Source organism: Oncorhynchus masou, chromosome 27 (genome assembly GCF_036934945.1).
Source record: "Oncorhynchus masou masou isolate Uvic2021 chromosome 27, UVic_Omas_1.1, whole genome shotgun sequence".
In the NCBI taxonomy this organism is placed as follows: Eukaryota; Metazoa; Chordata; class Actinopteri; order Salmoniformes; family Salmonidae; genus Oncorhynchus; species Oncorhynchus masou.
In genome coordinates this window covers 23,519,112-23,532,439 of record NC_088238.1, presented here as the reverse complement: position 1 = coordinate 23,532,439, position 13,328 = coordinate 23,519,112, and the positions used below count along the sequence as shown (strand labels likewise).

Below are 13,328 nucleotides of genomic sequence, written 5' to 3'. Positions count from 1 at the left end.
AGTTTACAGATTTTTTCCATGAGTAAATTAGCTAGAGGGTCATTCAGGCTTCATGCACATCCGCTCCGTGACTCCGCTTCTCGTGGTGTAGCACTCGCCCGGCCAGTCAGTAGCCCTGATCCAGCCCAGTCGAGCAGAAAACGAGGCTATATCCTTATATCCTTTTGGCCATCTCATTATGGATAGCATATAGGACGCACATATTTCACAACACACACACAGCCATCTTCAAAATCAGTCAGTGCAATGAAATCGCCCAGGTCATACTCAGCAAAAGGTTCGACAACATTTTGAACCAGAGTGAACAAACAGACTTGGACACGGAGGACGCATGCAGCGAGGTGACACGGGGTTCTACTTGGGTTGGTGCCATTGAAGCCGAAAACACATTTTCTCCACCGAAAATAAACAAGCCAGACAACTCCGGTCAACGCAATGGTTCTCCCACAATTCACAGAACCTAAGGTCTGAACAAATGGAAATGTTAATAACGAAATATCAAGCTAGAAGACTGTTGGGTGATTCCTCACCAAACTAGAACAAAATCAAATGAATACCACGATTTGGGGGATTTTCACAAAATGTAATCCATATAATTGTTGACATATATTTGACATTTGTATCTTAAAGCATAATTGAGAAAAAATGAATTGAAGTTGGAATATTTGTGACTTTTTGACCTTAGCCGAAATGTATTTTTTCCCATTATCCTTTAAGACTCCATAATGTTTCATCTGTAGGTGCAATTTAGCAAAAGTTGGTGTCATATGAAGCTTTATGGCTTGCTCTGTAATATTAGTAGTCTTTTGATTTCAATAACACATTTCTTACATACAGTACCAATCAAAAGTTTGGACACACCTACTCATTCCAGGGTTTTCTTTATTTTTGACTATTTTCTACATTGTAGAATACTAGTGAAGACATCAAAACTATGAAATAACACATATGGAATCATGTAGTAATCAAAAATGTGTTAAACACATTTTTCAAAGTAGACACCCTTTGCCTTGGTGACAACTTTACACACGCTTGGCATTCTCTCAACCAGCTTCATGGGGTAGTCACCTGGAATGTATTTAAATTAACAGGTGTGCCTTGTTAAAAGTTAATTTGTGGAATTTATTTCCTTAATGTGTTTGAGCCAATCAGTTGTGTTGTGACAAGGTAGGGGTGGTATACAGAAGATATCCCTATTTGGCAAAAGACCAAGTCCATATTATGGCAAGAACAGCTCAAGTAAGCAAAGAGAAATGACAGTCCATCTTTACTTTAACACATGAAGGTCAATCCGGAAAATTTGAAAAACTTTAAAAGTTTCTTCAAGTGCAGTCACAAAATCCATCAAGCGATATGATTAAACCATCACAGGAAAGAAATACCCAGAGTTACCTCTGCTGCAGAGGATAAGTTCATTAGAGTTAACTGCACCTCAGATCGCAGCCCAAATAAATGCTTCACAGAGTTCAAGTAACAGACACATCTCAAGATCAACTGTTCAGAGGAGACTGTGTGAATCAGGCCTTCATGGTCGAATTTCTGCAAAGAAACCACTAAGAAAGGACAATAATAAGAAGAGACTTTCTGGGGCCAAGAAACACGAGCAATGAACATAAGACCCGTGGAAATCTGTCCTTTGGTCTGATGAGTCCAAATATTAAATCCAACCGCTGTGTCTTTGTGAGACGCAGAGTAGGTGAACGTTTTGATCTCCGCATGTGTGGTTCCCACCGTGAAGCATGGAGGAGGTGTAATGGTGTTGGGGTGCTTTGCTGGTGACACTGTCAGTGATTTATTTAGAGTTCAAGACACACTTAACCAGCATGGCTACCACAGCATTCTGCAGCGAAATGCCATACCATCTGGTTTGGGCTTAATGGGACTATCATTTGTTTTTCAACAGGAAAATGAACCAAAACAAATCCACCTCCAGGCTGTGTAAAGTCTATTTGACCAAGGAGAGTGATGGGGTGCTGCATCAGATGACCTGGGCTCCACAATCACCCAACCTCAACCCAATTAAGATGGTTTTGGATGAGTTGGATCACAGAGTGAAGGAAAAGCAGCCAACAAGTGCTCAGCATATGCAGGAACTCCTTCAAGACTGTTGGAAAAGCATTCCTCATGAAGCTGGTTGAGAGAATGCCAAGAGTGTGCAAAGCTGTCATCAATGCAAAGGGTGACTACTTTGAAGAATCTCAAATATAAAATATAAAATAATTGGTTACTAAATAATTCCATATGTGTTATTTCATAGTTTTGATGTCTGTCACGCCCTGACCTTAGTTATCTTTGTTTTCTTTATTATTTTGGTTAGGTCAGGATGTGACAAGGGTGGTTTGTGTAGCTTTTGTATTGCCTAGGGAGTTTTGTATGTCTAGGGGCTGTTGTATATCTAGGGGTTGTTGTATATCTAGGTGTTTATATGTCTATTGTTGCCTAGATTGGTTCCCAATCAGAGGCAGCTGTTTATCGTTGTCTCTGATTGGAGACCATATTTAGGTAGCCATATTCCTTGGGTGTTTTGTGGGTTATTGTCTATGTGTAGTTGCCTGTCAGTATGTGTGTCACATAGCATCATGGTCAGGTTGTTGTTTTGTATAGTTTGTTCAGTGTTTATTCTTCATTAAAAGAAGTAACACGCTATTATGTTTTAAGATACAAATGCCAAATATATGTCAATAAAACATCCTCCAAAGGACCCTTCTATGAATTGCATTTTGTGGAGAGAAAAAAAATCAGGATCTTATTTTGTTGTAGTTTCGTGAGGAATCCTCCTTTATGGAGAGCCGCCTGCAAAGCTTCTCTGCCACCTCAGAGGATTTGCAGTAGCCACTTTCCTCACTTTCAATCAACAACTGATTTAGGATGTAATCCAGGTGTGTGCACTTTCTGGGAAATCAATGGCATTAGCCTAATTCATCTGATCTATTACGTAGGTCGACTAGGACAAAAACAAAGTAAGAGAGTAAGACAGCTGCCCTCAATGACTTGTGCGTCCATATATTAGGGAATCAGTGGATTAACTGTATATTAAGGGAACTCTTGGCAATGGCATAGATTATCATGTATTTAACATTTGTCTACCACTGGTGATTCCTAACACCTTAGGAGGAGAGGTGTGGTGCTATAGTGTTTCATAACCATCATGAGGATCGTCATTCTTCACCTGATATTGAAGGACCTTCAATGCAGGAACAAGTGTCTCATATTCAATGCAGAGGTCTGTATTCATTATCCAGTTATCCATGTAGTGCAGTCTCAATCTGCCACGGGCATTTGTGGTGCCCCGCTTAGAGACACATTCACACAGTAATTGCATTTACCGTCAAGGTGTTTTATTTGTGGGAGACGTGATGTCGCTTAGGTTAAAGTTAGTTTTTTTGATTGTTCAGCTTTTCTGTACAGACAGAACACAGCCAATATATGAGTACAGGAATCATTTGGTTCTTTCATTCCTTCACTTTCTGACCATTTGCGCCCAACCTTCCTTAGTGAGCTTAAAATCCCATTGACCTCTAGGGGTTGAGCCTCTGACCCGTGCCCTGTCCTCTCTTACCCCACGAGATGTCTCTGTGCTGCTGCTGTCTGGTTGGTATGCGTCGATGAGGTGTTGGGGGGGGGTTTCAAGGGATATCCAGGGTAGTGCGTGCATTACAGCAGGGCAGTGGAATGTGCTCTGCTTTGATTTTTGCCTCCTGTTTGTGCCTTTTAAGCAGCCATAAAGGTTAAAGGGTCAATTCTTTCTTTTCCTCCTGTGACTTGTGTGTTTTCAGCAGCCCCCCTCCCCAGCATTGTCTAATGTCTACTCCTCACTCTTCCTCCTCCTCTAATTCTCTACAGGTGTGAAGAAGCCGCCAGTGGCTCCCAAACCCAAACTCGCCCCCTCGGTGAAGCTCTCGCCTCCTCCCATCGCTCCCAAACCTGGTCTTCTCCTCTCCCAGCCTTCCCAACCCTCCTCCCTTCTTACCCAACCCTCCCCTGCCGAGCTAAAGAGAGCCAAACCTGCTGTGGCGCCCAAACCATGCCTCTCCAAACCCTCTGCCCCTCCAGCCCTGGCTTCTCCCCCACCCCTCAGACCCAGAGTACCCCAAACCCCATCCCAGGAGTGCAGCGGGGCTGGGGACGACAGCCTCTCCTTCCTCAACTCCAGAAACGGGATCCTGTCGCAGCCCATCCTGCGCGACTCGGACTACATCATTCCTACGTGCTCCTGCGGACTCCAGGACTGCTCCCAATGCAAACGACTAGGGAATGGGAACGTTACAGTGGTCAGGAGCGATATGCTCGGCTCCTGGCCAAACGGGAATGCAACGGAAAGCACTGGAACGCTGGTAGCCAATCGGCCGGGTAAAACAGAGAATGGAGACAGTGAGGAGAGCGGAGGAGTGACCAACACCCTCCATCTCAGACTCAAGGACAAACCTCAGAGACAGGAGGGGCAGAGGGATGGAGAGAGGGATGAGGAGAAGCTGCAGGAGAACAAAGAGGAGAGACAGAGGAACCAGAAAGGACAGGAGGGTCAGCAGTATCAGACTGGTTCAGGGGACCAGTCATGTAATGTTCTTGAGGTGGCAGAGACACTTACACAGACTGAGACTAAAACTTCTAATGCAGAACATACATACACTGACAGCTGTAATATAGACTGCAATGAGACCGACACCATTCCCACTCCCCTCATCCTCCCACTGGAAGTCTCCCCTATCCGCAACCCCCCACAGACAGTCCCTCCCACCCGCACCCCCCCTCAGACAGTCCCTCCCACCCGCACCCCCTCTCAGACAGTCCCTCCCACCCGCACCCCCTCTCAGATAGTTCCACCCACCCGCACCCCCCACACATTTTACCCCCACCCTCGCCCCCTCCCAGGTGGACAGTGAGCCTGACAGCACCCCCTCCCACACAGACAATAGAACACAGTGTTCCAGAATACCCAGGCTACCCACTGACCTCTCGTTCCCTGCCGCTCCCAGTAAGCCCCTGCCCGTGCCGCTGCCACGTAAGCCCCGTAAGCCAGCCCTGGTAAGGCAGGACGGCCTGGAGGCCAGCACCCATGAGGGGGAGACAAAGAACTGCACACAGGGGGGAGAGGTGGGGGAGTCTGAGGGGAGTGGGGGGAGATGTGTCACCTCAGAGAAGGAAGAACACACCCAGGGAGTGTATGACAGTCCCTCTCCCTCCCAGGGCCCCGAAGTTGAAGAGGAGCCTCACCCTGTGCCTCCACCTAGACAGAAGTCCCTCTCCCCCCGCCTCCACAGAGCCATCCACTGTCCCCCCTCCCTCAACCGAAACACCTCCCACTCTCTGGACTTGCTCTCTCAGCCTGAGCTTAATGCACTGACCTCAGAGAGAAGAGGAGGAGGAGGGGAGGAAGAGGAGGAGAAGGAAGAAGAAGTTGAGGAAGGGTACGGAGACTTTGAGCGCTACCCCATCACCCGGAGCCTTCCCAAACAGATCAAGCTCAGCTGCCGCCCGCCCCCGTCGGTATGACAATGAAGGCCAGCTCAGCGGAAGAGGGAGGGTCACCCAGGGCCCCGCCCAGGAAGCCCCAGAGACACAGCCTGCCAGCGGGTGCCCCCCCGTCCATCACACCCCCTCCACCCCCTCCGCACCACACCAGCACCCCCATGAGGGAGCTGCCTGCCACCCCACAGGAGAAACCAGCCTGGCGCTTCCCAAGGCCCTTCTTCAGCAGGCAGAGCTCCTCCAGACACAGCAGCGGCAGCAGCAGCCGAGGGCCCCCCCAGGGGAAAGCAGCTCTGCTGGGAGGGAAACAGAGGGCCCAGTCCTTCTCCTCGGCTGACCTGCTGGCCCGCGCCGACGGCACCAAGAGGAGCCTTTCCTTCCGGAAGCTTCTGGAGCTGCGGTTGTCTGTCAGGATGTTGCCACGGTTACTGACCAGAAGCGGCGAGTCTCTGGATTGTACCAGCGTGGAGCCGGGCGGACGGACGGGGATGGTGGACCAGTCCAATGGCAGCGCGGGGGTGTCTGGCGGGGATGGAGAGGGGTCGGTGGAGTATGAGAATGTTCCTCTGTATGAGGAGATACCGGAGTACATGAACCTGCCTTTCCTCAGCGCACGGCTGGGCTGGCCACTCACACACAGTCTGGACCCAAGCACACACAGACACAGTGACTCAGACGTCTATGAGGTGCAGGATCCATACGAGAGCCACCGCGACTATAAGCGACCCCATTCCATTGACTATGAGAGGTACAGCATGTGTGTCACAGTGTGTGTGTTTGTTTGTGCACGCGCACGTGTGTGTGGTGTGTGTGTGTGCGACTGTGCGTGTGATTTGGGAATTCTTTCTTCATCTGTCTACACACACACAAAGGGTCTGGGTTAGGTTTCAACAGAGTTTGTGTGTCATTTGGTTGTCAGATTGCATCGTGCCTCTCGTGTGTCATCGGCAACTTAGGTTTCAATGAATCCAGAGTTACAGAGCTGATCATAATCCTTTGATCATCAGTTGCCTACAGTAAATAACTCAGTTATTACATCATCATACTTTTTGCTACCACATTGTTAATGTACCACGACAGTCATAGATGTGTCCCTTTTAAGGAGCTTTAATGCTTCATGAATCAGATTTCCTGGAAAGAGAGACTCGAGCAATTTACAGTAAATGTTTTGATTTTGAAACTAGAACAATGCCAAGGGTGTGTGTACTGTGTTTAGTGGTTTCTATTTGTGTGTGTGTATGTGTACTGTGTCACAGTGAGACTAAGTATTTTAGTATTTAGGCCAGTGCCCAGGTTGTACTTGTGTGTGAGTTAGTTTTCACTTTACAGTCTTGGTCCCACTTTGGTGCTAAAACTATGCATTTACATGCTGGTAAGACCATGTCAGGTACAATGTAACTACATTGTGTGTACTATACCCATTGTTACATCGTATTTACAACGTAGACCAACATGCTGTGTGAGTGTTAGCATTAGCAGGCTGTGCTTGTACAAGTGTGAGAGTTAGCTTCAGTGTTAGCCCTCCAGGCTGTGAATAGAGCATTGATGTGTAGCAGGTTGGACTGTTTTCCTGTGGGTTATTTTCAGTGGCCAGAGCAGGAAATGTCTGAAAATCGCAGAAATGCCACACTGCATTCTGAACAGGGAAAATAAACCTCCAGCAACCACCAGCCTCTCTCCTTCTGCCTCCCTCCCACTCTCTTGATCTCTTCCTGTCCCTCTCCCATATCTCTCCCTTTCTCTCCTGTTCCCTTTCTTTCTGCCATCTCTCTCTCCCATCTCTCTTTTGGTTTCTCACTCTCTTTCCTATTCTCAGCGAAACTCTTTTTTTGAATGACTCAACGTAATTAAATATTTTGCTACTGTTTTGGACACTAAAATATTTGTGTGTGTGTGGATGAGTGAATGGACTGGACACGGTCCTTGCTAACAAGAGTCAGGACTCCCAACTAGGTTTGCACATTTTGGGGAATATTCAGAGGTGGAAACCTTCTGCGGGAATTAACGGAAATGTATGGGAATTAACGGGAATATATGGGAATTAATGGAAATATATGCAAATTAATATAATACCATTTAAATGTAGATGTTTTTTGCATTGGATATATTTACCATATCATATGGAGACAGAAACATAAACCTTTTACTTTATCATAAGTAGATATAATTGCAAATGATGAAATCCTTCCATCAGAAAAAATGTAATAAAAATTTAGTTACGAATTCAACTTTAATTAAATGAGTTGACTCTTCACATGTGGTGATTTCATTGAACAACAAAAGAAAGGGATATTGAATGATCTCCAATGATCCATCGCATCTCCCAAAAACGGTTTCAACATACATCTGTAAAATGATAGTTTAGAAACTAAATCTTTGGTAGTCTTCCTCTCAGGCTTCCATGTCTTCTCCCTGGACCTCCTCAATGTCCACCTCTTGAACATCAGACTTTGAGGCCTCGTTTTCACTGTCACTTTCCAACCGTGTTGAGGATGGCTCTTTGTCAGGCTCAAAAAGCCTCAAATTTGCCCTGATGGCCACCAATTGTTCAACCCTTGTATTGATCAGCCTGTTGCGTGCTTCGGTGTGTGTGTTTCCCAACAAGGACCACTTGCGCTCTGAAGCGGCTGATGTTGGTGGGATTTGGAGATGATGGAGGCAACAGGGGGAAAAGCCTCAGCTCCACAAAGTTCCTTCTACCAGGTGGCTGATGAGATATGTTGGCACGACTGCCATATTGCATCTCCATCCCAAAGCCCTTGCTTGGAAGTGTACTTCGCTAGACTGCCAAGAACCTTGCCCTCATCCAGGCCAAAGTGGCGAGACACAGTGATGATGACACCATAGGCCTTGTTGATCTCTACACCAGACATGATGCTCTTGCCAACTTACTTGGGGTCCAACATGTATGCTGCGGCGTGTATGGGCTTCAGGCAGAAGTCTTCAAGCTTTTTGATGTATTTCAGAACTGCAGTTTCCTCTACTTGGAGCAACAGTGAAGTGGGCAGGCCAGTACGGATTTAATCTCTTACATCTGCAAGCAGAGTCTGAACATCAGACAGGATGGGATTGTCTCCCTCAATCCGTGCAATGGCTACTACTATAGGTTGCAGGAGTTTCAGGGTGCTTACCACTTTCTTCCAAAATACATAATCGAGGAGGATCATCCTGGATGGGGCTGTCCATATCGGCAGGCTGTCTTGGAGACTCCTTCCACTCCCCTCGAGGAGACTGTCAAACATGATGACAACACCACCCCAACAGGTGTTGCTGGGCAGCTTCAATGTGGTGCTCTTATTCTTCTCACTTTGCTTGGTGAGGTAGACTGCTGCTATAACTTGATGACCCTTCACATACCTAACCATTTCCTTGGTTCTCTTGTAGAGTGTATCGATTTGTTTTCAGTGCCATGGTGTCCTTGGGGAGCAGATTCAATGCATGAGCTGCACAGCCAGTGGGTGTGATGAGAGGATATGACTCCTCCACTTCAGACCAAGCAGCCTTCATATTCACAGCATTGTCTGTCACCAGTGCAAATACCTTCTGTGGTCCAAGGTCATTGATGACTGCCTTCAGCTCATCTGTAATGTAGAGACTGGTGTGTCTGTTGTCCCTTGTGTCTGTGCACATGTAGAATACTGGTTGAGGAGTGGAGATGATGTAGTTAATTATTCCTTGCCCACGAACATTCAACCACCCATTAGAGATGATTGCAATACAGTCTGCTTTCTCTATGATTTACCTGACCTTCACTTGAACTCTGCATCCAGCAAATGAGTAGATAAAGCATGTCTGGTTGGAGGGGTGTATGCTGGGTGAAGAACATTCAGAAATCTCTTCCAATACACATTGCTTGTGAGCATCAGAGGTGAACCAGTTGCATACACAGCTTGAGCAAGACATTCATCATCATTTCTCTGACTACGTTTCTCCAATGTGTCAAACACACTTCTGATTCCAGGAGGACCATGAGCTGTTGCTATCGATAAGGTGTCTGATTCATCATTTTCACCTCGAAAAGCAGTAGAGGGACTTTTGTCAGAGGTTGGTTGTTGTGAGCGCTGAGGGAACTTTATGCACTTGGCCAGATGATTCTGCATCTTTGTTGCATTCTTCACATATGATTGGCACAGTATTAGCAAATGTACACAGCTTTTCCTTCTACATTAGCTGCAGTGAAATGTATCCACACATCAGATAGTGCCCGTGGCATTTTCCTGTATAGATTAGAAAAAAATAAGTAAAAAAAAACAAATACAGATAGTTAAGCAGTTAGATTAAACAACTCCTTTGTAAGATACATCTTTTAAAATGAAACATGTATGGAAACAGGTGAATTAACACTCCTCAGTTAGCAGGCTCAAGCAAGCTAAAACCCACATGGTAGCAAAAACTAACTAGCAGAAATTGTTAACAAGTTATAAATGATTTGAAACACACTTTGCTGTCGGCTACTATTTACTAATTAACACAAAATAATGTATGTCGTATAAAATATATTCACCCCACCCAGTATTGTAATAAAAACTTACCAGAAAGCATGTAGTCTTTGGCTCAGACAGTGTAGTAGTGTGGGCTCAATAGCATTTCATTAGTGTGCAAGATCTTGAGAATCAGCTGTACATGTGATGGAAGAATGCACTGTGCATGCAGAGGGTTGCAATTCCATTGAATTGGGGATAGTTTACCAAAATATGCCACAAGACCTAGAATTGCCTTATGTGTATCCCACAAAAAAAGGTTCACTGTTATAAGCTGTTATATTGATGAATTTAAGCAAAATTCCCGTGCTTAACTTTCCATGGAAAATTTACCGGAATTTTCCGGCCCTTTGCAGCCCTACTCCCAACTCACTGTAATCACATCCTCATTCAAGTGTTCTTGTGTGTGTGTTTACCTCATATATCAAAAGGCAGTTCCGTGTGTGCAGTTGTGTGTGTGCAGTTGTGTGTGTGCAGCTGTGTGTGTGCAGTGCACGTGTGTGCTCAGGCCAGTATTTTGTTACGCCACTCTGGGGCCATGAGATAAAGGTCAATCAGATTACTGGACAGGTAGAAAGAAGGGCAGGTGAAGGGAAATATTAGACTCAAAGAGTTCAGCAGTAAAGAGCAGTATGCAACACTTCCACATATATCTAGCTGCCCAGATCTGGTACTCCAGTCGGATAATATTAGTGTTCATCGTTCACTGTGTGATATTTGCCCCTGTTTATGTGTATTTCATCGTTTGAAAGATGCTTGCATTTGTGCATGCTTGTGTGTGTGTGTGCTTGCAAGCATGTGTGTATGTGTGTGCCGTTGTGGTTGTTTGAAAGAGTGTGTATGTGTGTCGTGAGTCTGTAGTGTTTCCCAAGCATCTCAGCCTTCTTAGTTTATGTAACTAGCCTCAGGCAGTGAACAAGAGGCGCTCTGTGCCTGACCCAGTGTGCAGGAAGGCCCTTCTATGGAGGGAGAATGGAAGTGAAAGAGAGAGTGGAAGAATGGGAAGAAAGAGAGAGTGGAAGAATGGGAGGAAAGAGAGAGTGGAAGAATGGGAGGAAAGAGAGAGTGGAAGAATGGGAGGAAAGGGAGAGTGGAAGAATGGGAGGAAAGAGGAAAAGATGGGGGTAGGGAAGAGAAACAGGGTATAGAGGGAAGAAGGAGAGACAAGAGGAGAGGGAAAGAGGGGTCGCTGAGAGAGAGGGAAGGGGACAGATAAAGTAGTCAAAATAAAGAGAGTGACAGTATCTTACGAGTCCTCCAGATTAGAACATAGACAGTACTTTGGGTTTGTTTGGTTCAAAATCCAGCTGAGATAACATTTCCTGTACAGGCTGTGAAGCCAAGATGAAAACATTAGCGGCACAAACAAATGTTGCTACTTGTGCCACTCAGCAGACAGACCCGTATCAGCTGACTGAAGAGCAGGCTGGTGCCCTGCTGCCAGCAGACAAGGCTGTCTGTGGAGTCTTCATGGCAACTATGTTTACCCGAGTACAGCTGTGGACAACGTATTGACCACGCTTCAGACTGCTCATCATCCTAGTCCCATATAGAGACATCGTGCCAATTACTGTTCCCATAAAACATGAACAAGTCCATTCAGGAGTGTGTGTACGTGGTATGCTTGCATATAAATGCTGTACGTGTAAGCGCTCACACACTCTGCCTGATAACCATGAGGATAATGCGGTGACCGGGACTTCCTGTTTTGCCTGCAGGGGCTGGCATGGATTGGATGATGCTCACTCTGAGGAGGAAGTCCACAGCTCTGATGAGGATGACAACAGCTCCACCTCCAGCAAGGAGCACCTGGAGCTGTCAGAAGAAGACAGACAGGTAGCTATCTTTAATACCCACACACACCCCGATACACAGTGGGTGTGGCGGCCTTGTCAATAAGGTTACGGTAGGGTTCTTTCGATGTTTTTGCTCTGGTAGGTCCTAGGCATGAGTGATAACAGAGGGGATGTTACTGAGACAGAGTGAGGACAGTGTTGACAGGTGGGGGTGTTGACAGGTGGTATAACAGGAAGGATATTGGCAGGCATAACACGAGTGATAACGACACTATCAGACAGGCGTCATGGAGCCAAAATGGGTGCTGGGCACAGGACTCTGTGAAGGAAAGAAAGGCAGGTGGGGGATATCACACTGTGCCTGCGTGTGATGGAGCTGTCGTTCTGTCTGGGGGGGTCAGACATAGAGGGTTTAGGGGGCAGGAATAACTCTGAAAATGGCTGATTGCTTTGTCCTGTCTGACCCTATTTATGATACTCTAAAATCCTGTGTCTGTAACAGACAACATGAGCACACATCCACACACACACACACACAATTAGGAGCAGGAGGCCCCTTCAGTCATGCAAGGGCAAGGCCACTGTCCAAATTAAGACTGCCTCATTTCCACCCCAGACCACTCACTATCAGACTGAAAGAGGGAGAGAGAGTGAGGGAGGGAGAGGGGAGAGAAGATAGCTGACGTGGATAGATAGTAGTGAGGGGAAGAGAGTGTGTGAAACAGCGGCTCTGCTTTCGGACATAATCTCTGTTGGAGTATCTGTTTAGAAACAGCAAATGGGCAGATTATTGTGCCTATGCATAATATAGCAGGACAGTCAGATGGTGGGCTGCAGTGACCTTGTAAGTGGAAGTATGTCTAACATTTAGAATATGGCTAGCTAGCTTTTTACACTACAGTGACTGAATGCTGTGCTTTTCTCTTGTCTGTCTGTCTGTCTGTTGTTCCAGCAGGAGGATGAGGTGAAGAGGAAAAAGCTGGTGCATATCGCCCAGGAGATCATGAGCTCTGAGAAAGTGTGAGTACCCGAGAGACACACACACACACCTCCGCCTCTAAAAACAAGAAACGATTCTGTGGAATATTCTCATGAATAAGTCCTTGATTGGGTTTGTGTGTCTGTGTGTCTTTTTTTGGTCATATATCATGTTTTACACCCATCTCCTCTCCCTCCAGGTTTGTGGACGTCCTGAAGCTTCTTCACATAGTAAGTATCAGTTAAGCCACTGGGCTTTTGATGAGGACCATATCTGTGTGTTCAATGGTGTTACTCAGCAAGCCTTCGACTAGCTGAGCCGTGTTGCCTTTCTCCCCAGCCCCTGAGGCAGCAGGACTCCGCAGTGGAGTTGTCTCTGGTAGAACGGTTGCTGTTGTTTTTGGGAGGTATCACACTTAGCAGGATCAGTGATAAACACTGAGCTGTAAATCATAAAGGAAGCTAAGGAGTCAAGCATGTGTTGCTAGTTTCAGCTTTCAAGTGGTGGCTTTATGGAGTGGAAACATAGGCTCGAGTTGGTTCATTATATTTAACTACCGGCTAGCTAGTTCACTGCTCCTGCTTGGTGGGAGGAATACCGTCC

The 13,328-nt window shown here is 46.3% G+C and overlaps 1 protein-coding gene across 1 annotated transcript in view; it reads left to right on the top strand.

The window, feature by feature from the left end:
* LOC135515826 (FYVE, RhoGEF and PH domain-containing protein 6-like) overlaps positions 1-13,328 on the top strand; it is a 24,136-nt gene that overhangs the window by 796 nt on the left and 10,012 nt on the right. Inside the window, 6 exon segments of the mRNA XM_064939592.1 lie at positions 3,844-4,838; positions 4,840-5,478; positions 5,481-6,217; positions 11,669-11,786; positions 12,699-12,766; positions 12,925-12,955. Of these exon segments, the coding sequence (XP_064795664.1) occupies positions 3,844-4,838; positions 4,840-5,478; positions 5,481-6,217; positions 11,669-11,786; positions 12,699-12,766; positions 12,925-12,955 (2,588 nt within the window).